At 39.0% G+C, this 21,329-nt stretch overlaps 1 protein-coding gene across 2 annotated transcripts; it reads left to right on the plus strand.

Moving 5' to 3' along the window:
- Positions 1-8,162: 8,162 nt before the first annotated feature.
- dnase2b (deoxyribonuclease II beta) lies at positions 8,163-20,688 on the plus strand. 2 transcript variants are annotated; one of them, XM_052111317.1, is made up of 6 exons: positions 8,163-8,368; positions 8,526-8,694; positions 9,589-9,667; positions 10,131-10,292; positions 10,873-11,067; positions 19,905-20,688. In XM_052111317.1, exons 1-6 carry the CDS (start codon positions 8,187-8,189, stop codon positions 20,267-20,269), a joined length of 1,152 nt encoding a protein of 383 aa, XP_051967277.1. In that variant the 5' UTR covers positions 8,163-8,186; the 3' UTR covers positions 20,270-20,688. The 2 variants fall into 2 exon arrangements, with proteins under 2 accessions (XP_051967277.1, XP_051967278.1); XM_052111318.1 differs by lacking the exon at positions 10,873-11,067.
- Positions 20,689-21,329: the final 641 nt, after the last annotated feature.

Consider the following 21,329-nt stretch of genomic DNA (forward strand, 5'->3'; position numbering starts at 1 on the left):
CATCCCACTAGCCGGTTAAAAACGAATGTTTTCACTGAGGTAGAGCTCTCTTCGGTCGGAGGTCTGTCACAAATGCTTACGTGAGCCTTATTAATACGAGAGCACGTTTTATTAATTAGTTCCCTCGATTTTGTTAAATAGTGGCCACGTTTAATTAGTTCCCTCCTTTTAGTTAAATCGTGGCCACTTTTTATTAATTTGTGCCCACAATTTGATTAATCCATCGTCATTTTACTGTGTAGTGAAGAGACATCTATGGCTGCTGTTATAGACAGAGGCTGGATTTCCCGATAAATTTAAGGACTTGTGACTTGCTTGACTAAATTAAGAAAATTACTTGACTTTGACTTGAGAACCAGTGACTCGAGACTTGACTTGACTTGACTTGAACTGCATGACTCGACAATGACTTGAATGTTTTTATTATTATTTACAATAACTTATTTTAAATAGTAATGACATGTGTTTAAAAAAATATTGCGACATCAATTAATTAATATGCAAAAATATAAGCCCACCAGCACCACTGATCTGTATCTGTACAGTTAAAGCTGCGCTCACAACGGGCCAAATTGACAGATGATTATATAAAGACTTTGAATTGGTTCTGAATTTTGCATTTGCCAGATGCACAATATGCAACGCAAAAATATCCGATACAACCACCACAACCTTGAATTTTATCAGACATTTCAAAAACCACAAGGAAAGGTAAGTAAATCATTTCATTATGCAGAAAGATTCATATGTAAAATTACTGTTCAAATGTTTGAGGTTGTCATTAATTAAAATGATTCACGATTAATCTCGTGTTTTGTAGCATGATAACTTTGAAATTACCTGACATTGCCTTTATGTGTGTGTGTGTGTGTGCGCCTTTTCTAAACCTTCTCAACAGCCAACAATATACCATAAACATTTGTTGGCAATATAAAAACATAACAGGCAGATTTGCAGTAACACTTTATGTGACAAGTATAAAATATATACAGAATGACTTGTGATGAAATTCAAGTGCTCTCATAGTGATTATGACTTCTGAAGACTTTAACTATAGCCCTTGAATGACTATTTTATATAAATGTATCTCTGAATGGAACTGACAGTCTCCAGAAAAGTTTTGATGGCATTTTCTTTTCATCTTACCTCCATATAATGCCTAATAAAGTATAGTTTATAAGCACAGGGCTGCTATGTGTACAGGCGTTACAAGGGTAACAGCTATATTTCTGTGCTATTTAAGCATCACCTACTGTCAGAGAGCGAATTTGCATTTTCAAAGCCACAATGTTGCCATGGCTATGTTCTTGCACTGAGAACATGAACCATTCATAAAACGCTGCCTGCATGTGATCACAGCCCAGGTACTCGAGGCAGCTTTTATGACCTTCAGAAGTGGAGAGAAATCAACCGCATCCAGGAACAACACAGAGGCGGAAATACATCTTTAAAAAGACGCGTCCTGAAAAGGACGTTCAACGCCTGCTGAGTATTGCTCTTTTATGAGTGGGAACTCAAACTCTTTTAGAGGAAATAAACTCTTTTTAGGAGGAGAAACACTCTTTCAGGCAATGAAAGCGCTGTCGAAGCACCTAGGATGTAGACTGCACAGCGTGCAGAGAGAGAGAGAACGCCAGCTGGAAACGTGCTGTAGATCCAACAGCAATGCTTATCACCAATAGAGGTAATTGAAGCAGTGGTGAACTCAGCTTGCTTGTTGCACAACTGTTCGGCTCCGAAGAAAAATTCTGACTGGCACTCGCTGCCCCGCTTCCCTTTATACCTGTATGTCCGGGGCGGGGCATGCAAATTCTGTCTGCCAACTTGACATTGGCCTTTTCTCAGGTTCTGAGGTACGTTTGGTGTCCCAGGAAGACCCCTTGTGTCACTTCATTCGACAAGTTTTCCTGATGGATTTCAGTCTCTCATCCTTGTTTGGGAGTCCCATATTCATCATATCTATTAAGAAATAATGCTTGAGGGCCTGGGTAGCTCAGCGAGTAAAGTCGCTGACTACCACACCTGGAGTTTCGAGTTTGAATCCAGAGCATGCTGAGTGACTCCAGCTATGTCTCCTAAGCAACCAAATTGGCCCGGTTGCTAGGGAGGGTAGAGTCACATGGGGTAACCTCCTCGTGGTCGCTATAATGCAGTTCTCACTCTCGGTGGGGCGCGTGGTGAGTTGTGTGTGGATGCCGCAGAGAATAGCGTGAAGCCTGAACACGTGCTATGTCTCCACGGTAATGCGCTCAACAAGCCATGTGATAAGATGCGCGGATTGACTGTCTCAGACGCGGAGGCAAATGAGATTCGTCCTCTGCCACCCGGATTGAGGCGAGTCACTATGCCACCACAAGGACTTAGAGCACATTGGCAATAGATCATTCCAAATTGGGGGGAAAAAGGAGGGAAATAAAAAAGAAATAATGCTGGTTTGGCAGCAAATATGTATAAATATATTTATATATATTATGTGTAACTCAATTGTATTGCTCCTACTGTATATAAAAGTGTAAAAGAAAACATTATCAGCATAAAAAATTCAGTTTGACTTACCTCTGGAATTCTGTCGAGCACAAGTTGTGTATCATATAGAGTTTTCTGAACAGAAGGGGAATATTCCCCACTATCATAGGGTCCAGCAAACCTCTCAATGATGGTCTCCCTCACAGTTTTCCTGCAAATAAATTGTCATTGTTCAGTGTATAGGTCTATACTATGTGTCTTGAAATAAAAATCATACTCAATAAAACTGTATGGAAGGTTTGTTTTTACCATACAGCATCAAATGCCACATTCACGGTTTTGTAACGCCATTTCACGTAAACAGAAGTGCAGAAGAATCTGTCCTCCGTCTCTGTCAGAGTGGTGAAATGGTCCCACAGGAAGCCCTCAAATCCAGACTGAATGGTCTTCAGTACCATAATTTTTCTCACTGCTGTGAACCACTGGAGTCACTGAAAAGGCATGGCAGCTGTTAAACAAAACCTTGCTTGAACATATAGTGTTGATTGGGGCTAGTTGTGACATGGGAAATTTGTCAAAAGGGTTATACAGTAGCTCAGTTACAGTAAGGTCCAATAACATAAATGCTTAATTTTTCTACCTGTGGTTTTGTATGTTGGTTTAAAACTCTCTTACATTTAAACAATTTTTGTGTTTGATGTTTATATATTTTTTACGGAAAACAAGATTAGATATACTGTGTACTGATTAAGTAAACAATTTTGCAACAATCCACACAATAACCACCTCATAATATACACTTCGCATTTTGATATATGATATTTGAGTAGTTGGTAACAATTTACAAAAAGGTTTCATTCGTTAAGATTAGTTAATGCATTAGGCATCATGAACAGACAATTAACAATATATATATTTTAAAGCATTTATTAATATTTGCTAATGTAAGTTAATAAAAATACAATTATTCATTGTTCGTTCTTGTTAGTTCATATTGTATTAACTAATGTTAATAAATACAACTTTTGATTTAAAAAAATATATTAGTTTATGATGAAAAGAAATTATATCCAAGAGTGCTGCTGGTATTTTTTTTAAAGATATAAGCCCCTCTAATAAAGGCTTTATATATTGAAATATCACGCGAGTACCTGAATATAGATTCATGTTTTCATAATATAGGGAAACACCCACTGTGTTTTTTATGTATTTATCAGTATATGTTGAAATTAACATGAACCCAGATTAATAAATGCTGTAAAACGTCTCGGTTATATACATAACCTCAGTTCCCTGAAACAAAGGGAACGAGACATTGCGTAGTAACGTATATGGGGAGCACCTTCATACACAACCTATTTGAAACCTCTCTATAATGCCTATATTCTAATATTGGCTATGGTGTTTGAGCCCCGGTGCACAGACACCATTTCCTCAAAATTTCTGACTGAGAACAAGGAGCACATCACTCATGCCTTGTAGTGCAGCTAGCGTTCGTAATGTCTCGTTCCCTTCGTCTCATGGAACCGAGATGTTCCCTTACGACTCAGTCCACTTGTCATTGCGTAGTACCGCATATGGGGTACAGAATTCCATCACACCGCACTACACAACATAACTTCCCCGAGAGGAAACATGGCAGCTCAGTCTTATGGGACGACGACCGAAATGAGCATCCTCGTGATGGCCAGGAGGAGAGCGCTGAATATATGAACTATAGTGAATATATGAACTATAGTCATATAGTACAATTAACTCCTTATGAACCCAGTCAGAAAGGGAGTTTATTTATAATGAAAGTGCTTGTGACTTTATGGTAATTATATTGACCTGAATGCAGGCGGTTGTGTAATGATGGAGAGCCCTTACTTAAAGGGAAGGGCATAAGTATATATTTATATGGCCAATGAATAGCAACTGCTCTAAACAAAGAAGACTTGTGAAGAAAGAGACGTTACATCTAGGATGTAAAACCTTGCAAATGTGTTTTATGAGGACCATCCTGCTGCAAAACATATGTCTTGTAAAGACACACAATTTGTCCATGTCCATGAGGAGGCCATGCCTCTAGTTGAGTGTGCTTAAACACCTATTGGCCAAGTCTGACCCTACGACTAATAAGCCAGGGTAATTGCATCGACAAGTCTTTGCTTGGAGATGGACATTCCTTTTGTGCCTCCACCATAGCATATAAAGAGCTGATCAGACAGTCTGAACTGGCAGGTGTGCTCAACGTATGTGTGCAGCACCCCCACAGGGCATAAATAATGTAATGATTGTTCCTCATCTGAATTAAATAGAGGAGGGAAGAAGGTCGCAAGGTGAACCACCTGAGCTATGAAGGGTGTGGTCAGGACCTTGGGTACACAGCCTGTCCTGGTTTGACAGTGACTCTTGAAAGGCCTGGGCCAAACTCGACTGATAATGCATGCATGTCACCTACCAATTTGACTGAGGCCAGAGCCAGCAGTAGTGCGGTCTTAATGGAGAGCATGCTCAAATCAACAGAGTCCAAAGACTCAAATGGGGGCCCTGCGAGAGCTTTTAGGACTAAAGTCGGGACTGTAGCCAGCCGAGGTGGGTTTAATCGTCTTGCTCCTTTAAGGAACTTTGTGATTAAATCATGCTTGCCGGTTTCATGTGCATGATACGCAGATATAGTTGCCACATACACTTTGAGCATTGAGGGGGTGAGTCCTGCGTCTAATCGCTCTTGATGAATTATTAGAATTTCATGTATCGGGCAGTTTACTGGGTCTTTGCTGTGTGAGAGACACCAATCAGCGAACACCTTCCATTTAGTGCATAGAGGCGTCTTGTGGATGGTGATATGGCTTGTAAAATGGTGTTCATGACTGAACGCGTCAGTTCTGGTGCGTGTAGTGCACTCAGTTCAGGGGCCACACATGCGGGTTCCACAGCTGGAGCTGGGGATGCCAGATTTTGCCTTGCGCCTGAGAGAGAGGAGATCCCTCCGCAGTGGTATTTCCCATGGTGAGTTGTACATCATCTCCATAATTTCCGAAAACCATGGCTGGTTGGCCATTTCGGTGCAACTAATAGAACCATTTCCTTGTCCTCTCGGACTTTGCATATGACAGAGTGGATCAGGCAAATCAGAGGAAATGGATATTTGTGTGCCATTGCGTCCCTTCCCATTGGGGAATTCTCTGTTATTCTGTTCGAATAACAGAGGGGACAGTGGGCATTCTCAACTGAGGCAAATAGATTGATTTCTGCTTTGCAGAATATTTCCCAAATCCTCAGTATATTTTGAGGATGAAGTCTCCATTTGCCCAGTATCACCCCGTAGCATGACAGTAGGCCCACGCTGTAATTCAAGCGGCCTGGGACATATGTCACTCTCAGAGAGAGATGATGCTCACTCCATAGGAGGAGGTTGATGCGTCATTCTCAACAGTGGTGGTGAATGAATTCCGCCTTGGCTGTTTATATATGCCACAACTGTCATGTTGACAAACAGGACATGACAACTAACTATTTCTGACTGAAAGCCTTTAAGGCTAGAATTACAGCCGATAGCTCTAAGCGGTTGATGTGCCACGCCCTCCTTACACCTGTCCAGGTGCCATCTCACACCGCCCCCAACCTGTGTTGGAAGCATCCGTTGTCACCACATTCTGCCTGACAACTTAGGACTTTGAGTACCAGAGCGGACAGTGGGTATTCTCTACTGAGGAAAATAGATCGATTTCTGCTTTGCCAGATATTTCCCAAATCCTCATTACAGTTTGAGGGTGAAGTCTCCTGAATTCCACCTTGGCGGTTTATATATGCCACAACTGTCATGTTGTCTGAGCGAACCAGGACATGACAGTTTGATATTTCTGACTGAAAAGCCTTTAAGGCTAGAAATAAGAAATTATTTGGTTACTGTTGTAAAACAATGATTGTTATTCAAGGGCAAACCTGTTGAAGTGTTCACCAAATAGAGTATTCTTTGAATTTGGCAGTAATATTGTTTTCTGAACATAACAAATACTGAACCGTACTGAAACCGTGCCCCTAAAACCGTGATACAAATCGAAGCGTGAGAAATTTGAACCGTAACACCCCTACTCTTTACCCTGGTGAAAATCCTAGAGGGGATGTGGGAGTTTGCTTGGACAGTCTACATGTGTTTTGTGCTTTTGAAGAAGGCTTATGACCATGTCTTGTGGGGGGCGCTAAGTGAGTATTGGGTACTGGGGCCGTTAATGTGTCCCATCTGGTCTCTGTACAACCGGTGCAAGAGCTGTCTCCGCATTATTAGGAGTAAGTCAGGTTTTTTCCCAGTGGTTGCTGGACTCCACCAAGGCTGTCCCTTGTCGCCTATCCTGTTTGTGATATTCATTGACAGGTTTCAGGGCATGGCCGAGGATCGGAATGTGGGCCTCAGGGTTGCATCTCCACTATTTGTGGATGCTGTTGTTCTGGTGTGTTCTTCAGGCTGCGACCTCCAGCGTGCCCTGGGGCGGTTAGCAACTGAGTGTGAAGCAGTTGGGATTAGAGTCAGCACCTACAAATCTGAGGTCATGGTTCTCTGTCAGAAAAAGTTAGATTGTCCTCTCTGGGTAGGGAGTAATTGGAGGAGTTTAAGTATCTCAGGGTCTTGTTCATGAATGAGTTAAACAGGAGCATGAGATCGATAGGTGGATTGGTGCAGTGGTGCAGTGGTGGCAGTAATATGGTTGTACCACACATTGATGGTGAAGAGGGAGTCTATGGGCAAAGCTTTCACTTTACCACTCAATCCATGTTCTGGCCCTCAGCTATGGTCATGAACTTTGTATAGTGACCGAAAGAATAAAAGTGCAGATATAAGCGGCCGAAATTAACTTTCTTCGCAGAGTTGGCTGGGCTCACCCTAAGAGACAAGGTGTGGAAGTAAAGAGTTGAGCCGCTGTTCTGCATTAAAAGGATTGGTTTGGCTATCTGGTCAGGATGCCTTATGTATGCCTTCCTAGGGAGGTGTTCTGGGCATGTCCAACTGTTAAGAGACCCCGGGGCAGACCCAGAACATGCTGGAGACATTCTATCACTCGGCAGGCCTGGGGACGCCTTGGGATCCCCCGGGAAGAGCTGGAGGATGTGGCTGAGGAAAAGGACATTGTAAAGGGATCAATGGAAAGGAGGAGGCGAGAACCGGCTTTTCAACATAAATAATGGTTTAATAATAAACTAAAACAGAAGACAAACACACACACATGACGGACATGTCCGTAAACTATCTCTCTCTCGTTGCACCACCGTCTGTCATCGGCCTTTATCCCTCTCGGAGGCTTAATTTGCCTGATAAGGGACTGGGTGTGTATGATCACGACCCAGCCCCCCTCCGCCCTGCCACAGACATATGGGCTGTCCTGCTGAGTCTGCTGCCACTGAGTCCCGGACCCAGATGAGTGGAAGAAAATGGATGGAGGGATCATTATTATTCATTTTAAGTTCCTCCTTCTAACTTTTTTCTTTGTTTTACATTTTTCAATTCATAAAAAACTTCATTTCCAGGTTTAAATGAAAACCACACATTTTCAGTGTGGTCTCAGACTTATATTTCATTTATATTTCATTAAAATAAATGCAAAGAAAACTAGCTTCTTTGTTCTGAAGCATAATGCAGGTTTAGATTGCAGCTAGCATGATATCTGTCACAAGAATCACTTCCCCTTTCTCACATTAGACAAGCTGAACTGAAACGTGTTATGATTTAACTTTTCAGCATGCTACACGAGCACTTTCTCTGTTTTCATCTGAACAGAAAATTCATGAGTTTGATTCACTTTGAATCACAGACTGAAATGTTTATATTCTTCAGGCTTTTTGTATGTCTCGTGATGTTTTTTGTCTGTTTCTCACAGGCAGAGATATCGTGCTTAAATGAGGATGGCCAACCTGTGGACTGGTAAGTTGATCTGAAATCTTTGCTGTTTGTCTTTTCAAAACATGTTTGAAAGTTGTTTAGCACTCCTTTTGTAGTTATGCATTGCAAGCTATCACACAGCATATTCGTATACAGAATGTTACACTGTGGTAAATCTCTGAACAAATTCTTTTAAAAGGTTCCTTATTTACAAACTTCCCATTTATAAGATGGAGGTTCAGGGAAGTGGGGTGGAATACATGTATCTGGACCCATCATTCATGAACTGGCAGTTGAGTAAACATACAGTAAACAGCAGTAAAGGAGCTTTAAGCAAAACAATGACACAGCTCTACTCCAGATATACAGTAAGGACATCTTTAAATGCTAACTATTCTAGCACACACATATATATATTCACTTGCAGAGCCCTGGTTATATATTATACAGTTTATGTTAAATATACAGTAAAGGCATAATTGTGTGCAATATTTATAATGACTGATAATTACAATTTAAAACATCAATTCAGTGGGCAAATGCTGCCCCTTAAAGAAATATTGCAGTTACGCAATTTAAGTTAAGTTAAGCTCAATCAACAGCATTTGTGGCATTATGTTGATTAGCCTACTATTTGGACTTGTCCCAAAAATCAAGATTACAGTGTGGCACTTACCGTTGAAGTGAATGTGGCCAATTTTTGGAGGGGTTAAAGGCAGAAATATGAAGCTTATAATTTTAGAAAAGCACTTACATTAATTATTCTGTTATAACTCATGTATTATTTGAACTGTAGAGTTGTTTCAATTGTAATTTTTATAGTCAATTTAAGGTTTTAAGGTTTGTTGACATTACATCTTCATGGTAACAAAATTGTAAAATTGGCTATAACTTTACACAGAAAAGGTTAGTAAGCAATTTTATCACACTACAACAAGGTTTACATGCATATTGTTTATGTCTTGTGGCTATACTTTTGAAATAGTGTATGAATCTTAAAAAATTGGCCCCCTTTTACTTTCATTGTAAGTGCCTTACTGTAACCCAGATTTCTGCTTTTTTTTTTTTTTTTAAAGAAAATGAGGGGCAAGTCAAAATACGTTTTTGTGGTAATTAATATTATGCCACAAATGCTGTCAACTGAGCTTAACTTGTATTGAACCCGGAATATTACTTTAATAAAAAAGTTCATTTCTGACACTGCTGTTCACAGGTAACAGACATATACACAGATAACAGTAATGACAAATCGCATTTTTCAGTCCAACAGTTCAGTCTATATTCTGTACAATGATGCCCCACCAGAACTGAAGTACCCGAGCAATTATGGGCATACAAAAGGTACATTTCTGAATTATGTTGCCAAAAAGAAAGAAAAGAAAGATTAATAAAATAAAAAATACAGGCTTGAAAACAATTGTAATATTGGCAATTGCAGGGAATAAATCTTTGTACTTTTCATACTCTCAAAACAAACTTTGATCAGAGAAATATGTTATTTATGCATTAAGACAACTTCAAGCAATATCAAGCTAAATACAATGAGTCCAATCTGATTACAATGAGTCCAATCTGATTACAATGAGTCCAATCTGAATATCATATTCAAATTCAAATTCAGTGCAGTTCAGCTCCCTTCTATGTATTATTCACATCAAAATCATAAATTTATGTTTGAATACAACTTCCATGCTCCATGTATATTATCCATTATGGATGAATATTGTTTCCTGTAAATTGAAATTGTTTCATATTGCATGAGGTTTTGTGGGTAACTGTATTGTCATGTATATAATTTATGCAGGAGTGATTTTATTTGATCAGTCTCAGGGATTCTGGATCACACACAGCGTTCCTCATTTCCCTCCATTTCCAGAGAGAGATTACAGTTATCCGGCATCGGGAAAATACTATGGCCAGACCCTGCACTGTATTACATACAGTTACACACAGTTACCTCAGATATGTGAGCATCTACAATTCTCATTGTACATAGGACATGTGATTGAATTTTTGTAACTTAAAATACAAGCAGAAAAATTGTATTGCTCTCTATAACAGTTTGTTATTTCACTATTTATTAATGTTGTTCTAACATCCAAAAGTCAGAGACCACATTGAATTTTCTTTCATTGAAATAAACAAGTTTAATAAATATTAAAAAAATACTTGAAGTTAACAGAAAATGAACAAAGTTATAGGATTTAAAAAAAGGACATCTTTCCTTTTCTCCATTGAAGCATTCAAGATTCTCTTTGGAACATTCTCAAATCATGTCAATGCCAACTCGATTGCATGCTGTCATTAAAGCAAAAGGGGTGAACCAAATGCTACAAAATTTTTCAATTCAACTTGTTACTCAATTTGTTATGTTGGTAAAATAATATGCAATGAAAACAAAAATATTAAATTGCTAAATAGATTTTTGGACCCCACTGCACATAGAAAAAACTTTTGAAAATGATATAAAAATATATATATATTTATATATAAAAAAAAAATATAAATATATATATATATATAATTGGTGTTCCTCTCTCTTACAGCACGGCATCTAGCATATATTGGCCCACGTGTATACAACTGTTCTGTCCCTGTGGCATTTCGCACACTTGCAGTCATGGCACAAATTTGTGATGGTAAGACTCCGGCCATAAAAACCAGGAGGAGTCTGGAGAAGCTGTTATCAGCTGGAGGACAGACCTTTTTCAGTTTTGCCAAATCACAGAGCTACGTAGATGGTAAGAGCTCTTAAATTCTTAAAAAAAACCTCTTCTGCGTGTAATTTAGGTTGATGTCCTGGCCGTTTATTGACATCACATTATGCAGCACAAGTACAGCACGGTACTTGGGCAACTATTTACATTTATTATATGACAGTGCTCAAGAGTTCAGATTTTCAAGATGTTTATTTTGTTTGTTGTTTGTATTTTGTTGAAGCGTTGTTTGTGTCTGCACCATCTGTACGTGTACATTTACACACCGTTCACTTCCCCTCCTCACCGGAGTTCCCTGGGAGATCACGTATGTTGTTTCTGTGTGATGATTTTCACATAAATTATCTTCTCACACAATAGAGAAAATGCTTGTTGTGTCTGCTCGTGCTGCACACGCTCAACACACACACGCATATTTACACACTCGCTTCCCCTCCCCGTTGGTGTTTGCTGGGAGGCTTCCCACAGGCTGTTTCTGTGTATTGTGTTCACATAAACGATGTTTTCATAAAAATCAGAAATGTTCTAGTCACAAATATTGAGACGCACACATTCACACGCTGGTCATTCCCCACCGTAGGTCACTGGGATGATACACAAATGTGTTTCTGTGTGTTGTGTTCACACAACCAATGTTCTCACACAAAAGAGAAAGCGCTTGTTGAAAGAGATGCACACACACATTCACACGCTGCTCAATCCCTGCTAGAGTTCACTGGGATGATACACAAAGATTCTTACATAAAAAGGAAAGCTCTCTAATGGCTTCACAAGACAAACAAATATTCTCACACAAACAAACAAACATTTGTTCCGGAGTGAGACGTGGGCTTCAGCCCATTTTTGATCCGAGACGCTTCAATCGCACGCTCGCAAAGTGACCATTCATAATGGTATCTCAGAAACAGACCTTACCGCGCATCCGTCCTCGGGCTGATGGCTCTCCACATTCTCGAAGTGTATTGATACTGTAAAAACAACAAAATTTGAAAGAAAGAAAAATTGACAGCAACATACTGTAAACAGTATCTACAGTAAGTTGCGGTTAGAAATACAGCAATAATACTGTCAGAACAACTAAAATAATTTACTGTTAATGCATTAGTAATCATTTATGTACAGTTATGACAACATGAAAAAAAAATAATTCATGCAATGCCTGCCAAATGAAGAGCCAATTTTAACTCACATGTTATAAATGCTTAATAAAGGCACTTATTCATACGTATTTTAATCAAAATCATGAAATGTCTAAATTCATGATTTATATCAGTTTCCTGCAAAAATTGACTAGTATAAATATTAAAAGATGTTGTGCTGATATTCATTACTGTAATGTCTTGACTTATGTCACTTTCCTGGTCATTTTAATGTAAAAAGAATGGTGCTACTCCGAGGGATGTCTTACCCAGTCCTCTGCGGGTCTTCATACTTGTATCCACCCATTGTTTGACTCTTCTGATTTCTCTATTGTTCATAAAAAGATTGTTCAAAAAAACCTTCATTTTAATGGATATTTAAACTTTAATCATATATAACCAATTATTGAGTAACCAACATTAATAAGCTATGAAAGTGTACCTTAATGTAAAGTGAACACCTGTGAACCATTTATTTACGAGTTGTGAATGTTAAATAAGCGATAAAATTGTACATTAATGTTTGCATACATCATTGTACTTTCAAAACTTTTCACAATCTGACCACTGCCATATTAAAATTAACATTCTGCAAAGTATTACAATTCACCAAGTTAATTCATTCATACCTAGGATGACCAAATTCCTACTTGTGGAAAATGGGACAGCCCCCTGCCAGAAAAAATTAAATATATGAAATTACATATCCTTACCTTGGCACGTAAATCAATGCGAAGAAGAGGGTGCATCCGCATCTGTAACTGTCACCTGGCAGCAATTTTTCTCAGTGTGCGCTTGCAGGGTTGGGGAGTAACAGAATACATATAATGGGAACGCATATTTATAATACAAAATATAAGTAACTGTATTCCACTACAGTTGCAATTTAAATAATTGGTATTTAGAATACAGTTACATTCAAAAAGTATTTTGATTACTAAAGAAATTACTTTGCATTTTATTTCCATATGTTTAATTTAATATTTAGTCCTTTCAGATTTAAAACATTTATACATATAAATGATGCGATCCAAAGTTCATTTGAACAGTGGTGAAACACTTTCTTATGATGTGTTACATTCATATGAGCAGACAGAGAAGTAAGTTTGAAGTAAGTTTGGAGCAGAAGAAATAGAAATAAACCTTGTGTAAATTGTCAGCTTTATGCTAAGCTAAAATGCTATTTCAAGCCATTTTACATGCACATGTTACCAGGCACGATCATATTTTTTATCAAGAAACTTGGATCATGATTTCTTTTTTCTAGTAAGACCTTTGATATTAGGGCAAAAATCATATTCTTGATAATCATTTTTATATTGTTTTCCTGTAAAAATATCTAAAATTCCTTAAAACAAGATCACACACATACCTACCAGTGCAGAAGAAGTAATCCAAAGTATTTAGAATACGTTACTATCCTTGAGTAATCTAACAGAATATGTCACAAATTACATTTTACAGCATGTATTCTGTAATCTGTAATGGAATACATTTAAAAGTAACCCTCCCAACCCTGTGTGCTTGTCATGGGCGCCTGCAGGATTTAATTTTTGGAGGTCTGAATCGGCCTTAAAATGAAACCCACCATGTGGCCCAACCCTACCCAGCCAGATTTTGAAGCCTGAATCCAACCCAAACCCGAAATCGCTTACTATCTAATTTCTTCTCCTAGTATAGCTGTTTTTTTGTAAGCATATAGGCAACATTCTTTACACAGTTTTAAAAAGGCACGGCAGCCCTCAGTACACTAGAGCTGAAGGGAAAAAGCATTGCTTTGCTGTTTATTTGCTGAAACTTCACCTGGTGCAGAACAATCTGGAATAATATGAAACAATGTGTTACGATCCCTGGTTGTCTGCCCCTTGTTTTCCGTGTCACCGTCACCATGTTTCCCGGTCTTCATCACTATGTCATTGTTCGCACCTGTTTGTCATTTGTATAATCATGTGTCTGTGTATTTAAGCCCTGTTTGTTCCTCCATTACCCTGTCGTTCGTTATGTTATGTTATGAGTGTTATGTTACGATCCCTGGTTGTCTGCCCCGTGTTTTTCATGTCACCGTCACCATGGTTCCCAATCCTCAACATTGTGTTATTGTTCGCACCTGTTTGTTATTTGTGATCATCCTGTGTGTGTATATTAACCCTGTTTGTTCTCCACTCCTTGTCGTTCGATGAATGTTGATGAAGACCGGGAAACGTGGTGACAGTGACACGGAAAACATGGGGCAGACAACCAGGGATCGTAACACAATGCAACAGTACCCTCTATGCAGTCTAAACTTGTTGAGATTGTTGAATCTTTGTGACAACAGCACTAAAAACAATCTAGGCACAGCGCAAAAAATTAAACAGAGCATCTCAACAAGCGTTTTTTTAAACGTGAAGTACTTTTTAACTAGACATGGTGTTTAAACAGTGCTGGTCCTGCACGAGACGCTGAAGAAAAAGTGATACGCAGTGCAAATGTCAAAGACATTTGTCCACCATGTGTTTAAACAATGGGAAAACAGAACAGACGTGTGCAAAAACACATTCTGTATGAACAGCCCCTAACTCGTCTGTTCGCGTGTGTAAGTGAGTGAGAGCTTTGAACAAGATCGGTAGGCCTGTTTATTTTTTTCATTAATTACAAACCTGAACCCAACCCGAAACCTGTCGGGTTCTCAGATCACATCAGGCCCAGGTCGGTTTGCAAACCTTATATCTAGGGGGTCCGGGATCATGCTCCCCAGTGAGTTTTTTTGTGTGAAAAAAACAACACCAAAGCGTTCAATTCTGGTGACTTTGAGATACGTATTTGTTTTATTCTCGTGAGGATGGATTTCTTTTTAACTTGACACAGCATCTAAAAATGCAACACTCAATTGAGAGATGCTAAAAACACAGTAAATCATGACGCAGTTGTCAAAAGACAACTAGTGAAGGTTTAAATGGAAAACGATTGAAAAACAGCGCGAGCCGACGCAAAAACACTTTCAGTTTGAACAGCCCCTTGTTCACATGCCAAAGCACTAGCTGAAGTTTCTCAAAGTTACCTCTCAAAAAGACAGCCTTTTGTTTCAGTTGACTGTAGGTAAATTTACATTGTATCCAGTGCATGATTCTTAAATATTCTGACACTGTTTTACTGTGTGAGAAACTGCTCCAAATGATTCAGTGAGAGAGCGCTCTGAACTAATTGTACTGAATCATGAATCGATTCAGAACGTTTTGCAAGCCCGTTTGGCCAATTTACTGAAAAGGACCGAAAAATAATTATTAATTTGCAACTTGGGCATTGCTAGTTCTTTTAAACAGCCAACAGAAATATGGGACACATTTCATGATTGGAGAAATATTTTGAGAGTAAATATTTCTCAGGTCAGTTGGAGCGCATACGGCCGTACAGCTGCAAGCGCCACTGGCAATTGTCTTTTAAGAGTTTATTGTAAAATGCAAAGCAGTCCAGTCCAAAATTAAGATGTACGAAAAGCATTGCCTTCATGACTGTTACACTGAGTCGAGATTTATCCAGTGTCCTTGCTGTGAACACACGCTCCACAGATGCAGATGTCCCAGGCAGGCATAAAACAAACTCCACGAACTTGGCTAAGACTCCGAAGTTGATGGTCTTGCTCTCCAGCTCATGAAAAACATCCGTCCATCTCTCAGACACGGCCGTCTTGTTCATGTTCCACTCAGTGATGCGACAAGTGACAATGTTTTTCGTCAAAGAGCATGGTTTCGTCCATCAAACTGAGAGCGGGGATTCTGGAGTAGAACTGTTCGAAGCTGCTTTGAATGTCTTTCCACTCTGGGATGTCTCCTAGTAGGGCTCACTCAAGTTTTTCTGTGTTCTTCAATGAGTGACTCCAATTTTGGAGGTAATCCACCGATGCTGAATAAAAGTTTCTCTCTGCACAAAAGAAATCATACACTCGCATGTCACCAGCTTCAACCAGGGCATCCAGCTGCTTTTAAATGTCAGAGGGTATGAATGATTCCTCCAGCCTGGCCTACAAGTCTTTTCTCAGGTCATGAATGTGCAAAGCCACTTCTTTGGATTATTTGTTGCCTTGCTCTACTATCTCCAGTGCACGGTTAAAAGTGGCTGTTTGCTTGAGTGTGAAGCCAATCCAAAATTTAGTGCAAGGATTGCTGAAAATGTCTCTTAGAAACTTTTTCTTGAGAAAGATATTTTTCTTGAGAAAGAAAGTATGCACGCTTCCTTGATGTTTTTCCAGCCACAATTTCATTGCGCTCTTTCAAACTGACTCTTCAATCAGTTCACTAACTGGACGACGTCTATTGATAAGGGATTGTGATTGGATAGATTAATCCAATCATGTACTTCAAATAAGACGGTGTGATTTGATTGGTTTTACAAGCCGTATCTGTGGCTAACTTTGATTAGAATTCTCATCAGACTGAGAAAGCCACATAGGCGATAGATACATTTTAGGAGAGGGGAAATATGGGACAAAACACATTTTTTGAGAATAAGACAGAACACTAGAAAAAGTGCTTAAACTGTCCCTGGAAAAACGGGACGTCTGGCCAACCTATTCCTACCGCATGTCTTTCTCAACTTATTTCATGTTTTACATTGCAGCTCCAAACTCCCACATTTCCCTTACCTGGGTCCTGCCTCCTTGCCAATTAAAGCTTTGAAAAGCTGTGTGACCCTTCAGTAACCAGTCGTGTTTCCCATACAATATTTGCAAGCAAGATTGATGGTAGCCAATGAGCTCACAGCAGTTTGATTTAAACAATCTAATCTTCTTTTTAAATCTAAATGTAAAGATTTTTTGGTTAAACATTTAAAAATTGCCATTATTGATTAAGAACATAAACAATCAATGTTCAAAACAATGTCCTTAACTTACCCCGATTTACTACAGTAAGCCTATAAAAATGATTTGTATTTTTAGCTGTCGGGTCAGATTTGGCACAAAATAGCTGGCTTATGTCGTTCCTCTTTGCGTCAATAAAGTATATTTTATCCCCATCGTTACTGAATCCTTGTTATATGTTTTTAGTTTACAGTGTTATTACAGTTTCACTTGCTTTATCATCTGAAGCAGTATAAATGTATCTGTCCTTGTTGTGAAAAACCTGAGCTCCTGAAATTATAATGTATAGACAGAAGTATTAGCTACTTTTTAGAAGTTAGCCTGGATTCTGAATAATTCATGCTTTAGAGACTTATTCATTTTCCATGAAAGGATACATTGTGTGTAGTGTTTCTTATGGAAACCGCGTATTCACAAAGCATATTCTGACGCATTTGTCGCTTCACTGTGTACATGGTGAACACACCCAACACTGATGAACGCCTGGCTTACGGACACCTGGACAGGTGCAAAGTGGGCATGACATATAACCCTCTTAAAACTACTGGCTATCTTTCAAGCCTTGAAGACTTACCTTTTCGACATTATGAATAACCATGTCTTAATTCGCTCAGACAACACTACAGTAGTGGCATGCATAAATTAAAAGGGCAGAATACAATCGCCATAATTGGTGGGCATGACACAACGCCTCCAGTGAAGCGAGGATCATCACCTATCACTACGTGCAACATACAGCTGAAGTCAGAAGTTTACTTTCTATATCCACTGTAAAGCGAGTCCTATACTGACATAACCTGAGAGGCTGCTCAGCAAGGAAGTTACCACTGCTCCAAAACCGCCATAAGAAAAACAGACTACAGTTAGGGCAGTGGTGGCTCAGCGGTTAAGGCTCTGGGTTACTGATCAGAAGGTCGTGGGTTCAAGCCCCAACACCACCAAGACACCACTGTTGGGCCCTTGAGCAAGGCCCTTGAACCTATCTGCTCCAGGGGCGCCGTATCATGGCTTGACCCTGCACTCTGACCCCAGCTTAGCTGGGATATGTGAAAAATAAATAATTTCACCATGTATATGCAGAAATGTATGTATAATGTGTGACAATTGGTCAAATTAAATTAAATTAAGTGCACATGGGGACAAAGATCTTACTTTTTGGAGAAATGTGCTCTGTTTAGCCATAATGACCATCATTATGTTTGAAGGAAAAAGGGTGAGGCTTACAAGCCGAAGAAGACCATCCCAACCGTGATGCATGGGGGTGGCAGCATCATGTTGTGGGGGTGCTTTGCTGCAGGAGGGACTGGTGCACTTCACAAAATAGATGGCATCATGAGGAAGGAAAATTATGTGGATATATTAAAGCAACATTTCAGACATCAGCCAGGAAATTAAAGCTCGGTCGCAAATGGGTCTTCCAAATGGACAATGACCCCAAGCATACCTGCAAAGTTGTGGCAAAATGGCTTAAGGACAACAAAGTCAAGGTATTTGAGTGGCCATCACAAAGCCCTGACATCAATCCGATAGAATATTTGTGGGCAGAATTAAAAGTGTGTGCGAGCAAGGAGGTCTACAAACCTGACTCAGTTACATCAGTTCTGTCTGGAGGAATTGGCCAAAATTCCAGCAACTTTCTGTGAGAAGCTTGTGGAAGGCTTGCAAAAAGTTTGACCCAAGTTAAACAATTTAAATCCAATGGTGCCAAATACTAACAAAGTGTATGTACATTTCTGAGCCACTGGGAATGTGATGAAGGAAATAAAAGCTGAAATAAATAATTATCTCTGCTATTATTCTGACATTTCACATTCTTAAATAAAGTAGGTATCCTAACTGACCTAAGACAGGGAATGTTTTCTACAATTAAATGTCAGGAATTGTGAAAAACGTTAATGTGAGTTTAAATGTATTTGGCTGATGTGTATGTAAACTTCTGACTTCAACTGTATGTGCCGGTCTGCCTAAATTACGGAGCGTATCTGTTATCGCACCAGAGAGCGCTATCAGGGAGTGGAGACTTCACCCTCAGACACTTCTGAGGATTTGGGAAGTGTTCTGCAGAGCAGAAGTCAACCTATTTGCCTCCGCGAAGAACACCCACTGTTCCCTCTAGTACTCCATGTCCCAGGCCCCACTCGGGGTGGACGCATTGGCCCACAAATGGCCTGCAAAATGCAAATATTTGTTTCCCTCTGTATGCCTTCTTCATTCTGTCATTATCAAAATGATGTATAGTAAGATAATCAAAAATTTTAAGACCTTTGTTGTAAAATGAACAGTCATTTACTGGCATCAAATAGCCAGCAATTTGCGATTTCATTCCACAGTAAAATTGCTGTAAAACTGAATACAGTAGTTTACAGCATACTATAAATTGACTTATATTATATTTGTACTGTAAAATTATGGAAGTTGTTTGTAACTCTAAAGCAAATCATATTAAACGTGCACTAAGTATTTGTTTGAATATGTCATCTTGGACTTACACTAACACCTAGGGGCCTGGATGCAGCATCATTCAAATACAGTAGTTTTCAGTGACCTATGCAATTGTAGAAATTCACTGCCATTAACACAATGCACGAGTGAAAGTGTCCAATAATAGGGTAGATACTGAGAATATGCAAGTAGTATTCAGTTGGTCATCTGATCCTAACATGGCAGCCCCCATGACAGGGATGGATTACTGACCGTGCCAATGTGGCCAGTGACTAGGGGCCCTTGACTGCCAGGGACCTTTGACTGCCCGGGGGGCCCTAGGCTTTAAGGTTGCACGATTTAATTTGGCGATACCAGACCAGGCATGAAACTGATCCATACTCTCAAACTTAACATAAGAAAAAGGAGTTATATTAATACTCAATTATTAATGTTCCCTACAGACATTTACACAGGTTGGGTGGCCCAAGCTTTGGACACAGATCTGCTTGTGGAATCATGGCTGCACAAGGCACATCGTCTTCCCTCCAACTGCTCTCTCCCACGGCATGTGATGAACATTAAAAGAGTTTGTCTCCCAGGACTGCAGCTGTTCAGCTCCTATGAGGATCATTCCAAGTGGTGTGTGTCTAATGCATTCAAAGACCAGTGGACATGTCTAGGAGACTTGAACAGAGACAGTGGTCAGGCTGGCAGAGGTGGTGGACTGATATGTTCTCAAAACCCAGTCATTTATAAAGCCTTCCGTCAGGCAGTGGCTGAATATACATATTGCTACAGTAAATCAGAGACCCGTTCAGGAGACTAAACCAGATGAGAACTCGCTTTTATATTTGAGAAGAGTTTCGTCTTCCTTCAATACAAATTAAAGGCAAAAATGTAAATATGGTAAATGTTTGATTAAATGAATTTGAATTATGACATTCAGTACGTGGAATTGGAAATAAGATTGTCCTAAAGAGAAAATGCTAATTAAAATATAAATATAAACAAGCATCCATACCCTACAGACACCACAACAACTGAAAGTTGAATGTATGGCAGATAAGAGTTCTTTGGGGGAAAATATGAATGTGTGCAAAATAAGTTTTTATTAAATTCCTATTTCAAGTATATATTGCTTTGAGAGCATATAGTATATGGACATTTTGTCATATTGATGTGAAACAATACACATTACTGCTGAAACAAAGTATATAACAACAAACTGATACTAGTAATAATTTTAAAATGTATAGTCACCAAATAAAAATCAATGATTTTTAGAATATATGGCCTGCATGATGTAATAATGTAAAGATAATGTATTGACTCAATGAAGTCAAGTATGCAATGGAATATATATTGCCCAATAAGATCATAATCATTTTGAAATGCATCGTTCACTCACTGAAGTTTTGATTGGCTATCATTTTCAAATGTATAGTCATGCGATCACAATGATTGCTCAATATATTTTTTAAATGTATAGTACCCCTTTTAAGTCATTATAATATTTGAATGTATACAACATTCCTGATTAAATTGAAATTATATTGAATGTATGCCCCCGGTGATGGAATAATGGAAAGGGAATTAATTGCCCGCAATGAAGTCATACATATGTCAAATGTAGTGCTCAGTGAAATCGGAATGTTTTGGAGTTGAAGTATTAATACTATTAGAATGCTACTTTAGCCCTGTCATGAGGCCATAGTGATTCCTAGTGTGAACATCTAATGTGTCCATAAAGAATGAAGGTATAGCCACAACATGATTTTATAATGAATTTGGAATGAATAGTTTCCATGATGTTAAATACAATAGAATATAGAAACCCTGATTAAGTCAAAACTCATCAATGAAATTGGACTGCATGCTCTAAATAA

Source organism: Xyrauchen texanus, chromosome 39, assembly GCF_025860055.1.
Source record: "Xyrauchen texanus isolate HMW12.3.18 chromosome 39, RBS_HiC_50CHRs, whole genome shotgun sequence".
Lineage (NCBI taxonomy): Eukaryota > Metazoa > Chordata > Actinopteri > Cypriniformes > Catostomidae > Xyrauchen > Xyrauchen texanus.

What these genes read in the sequence shown, in the direction of transcription:
- dnase2b (XM_052111317.1), top strand. Translation starts at nt 8,187, where the DNA reads ATGCTACACGAGCACTTTCTCTGTTTTCATCTGAACAGAAAATTCATG. An exon ending in CAATTATGGGCATACAAAAG is followed by an intron (nt 9,668 to 10,130) that starts GTACATTTCTGA and finishes TAATTTATGCAG; the next exon opens with GAGTGATTTTATTTGATCAG. An exon ending in CACACAGTTACCTCAGATAT is followed by an intron (nt 10,293 to 10,872) that starts GTGAGCATCTAC and finishes TCTCTCTTACAG; the next exon opens with CACGGCATCTAGCATATATT.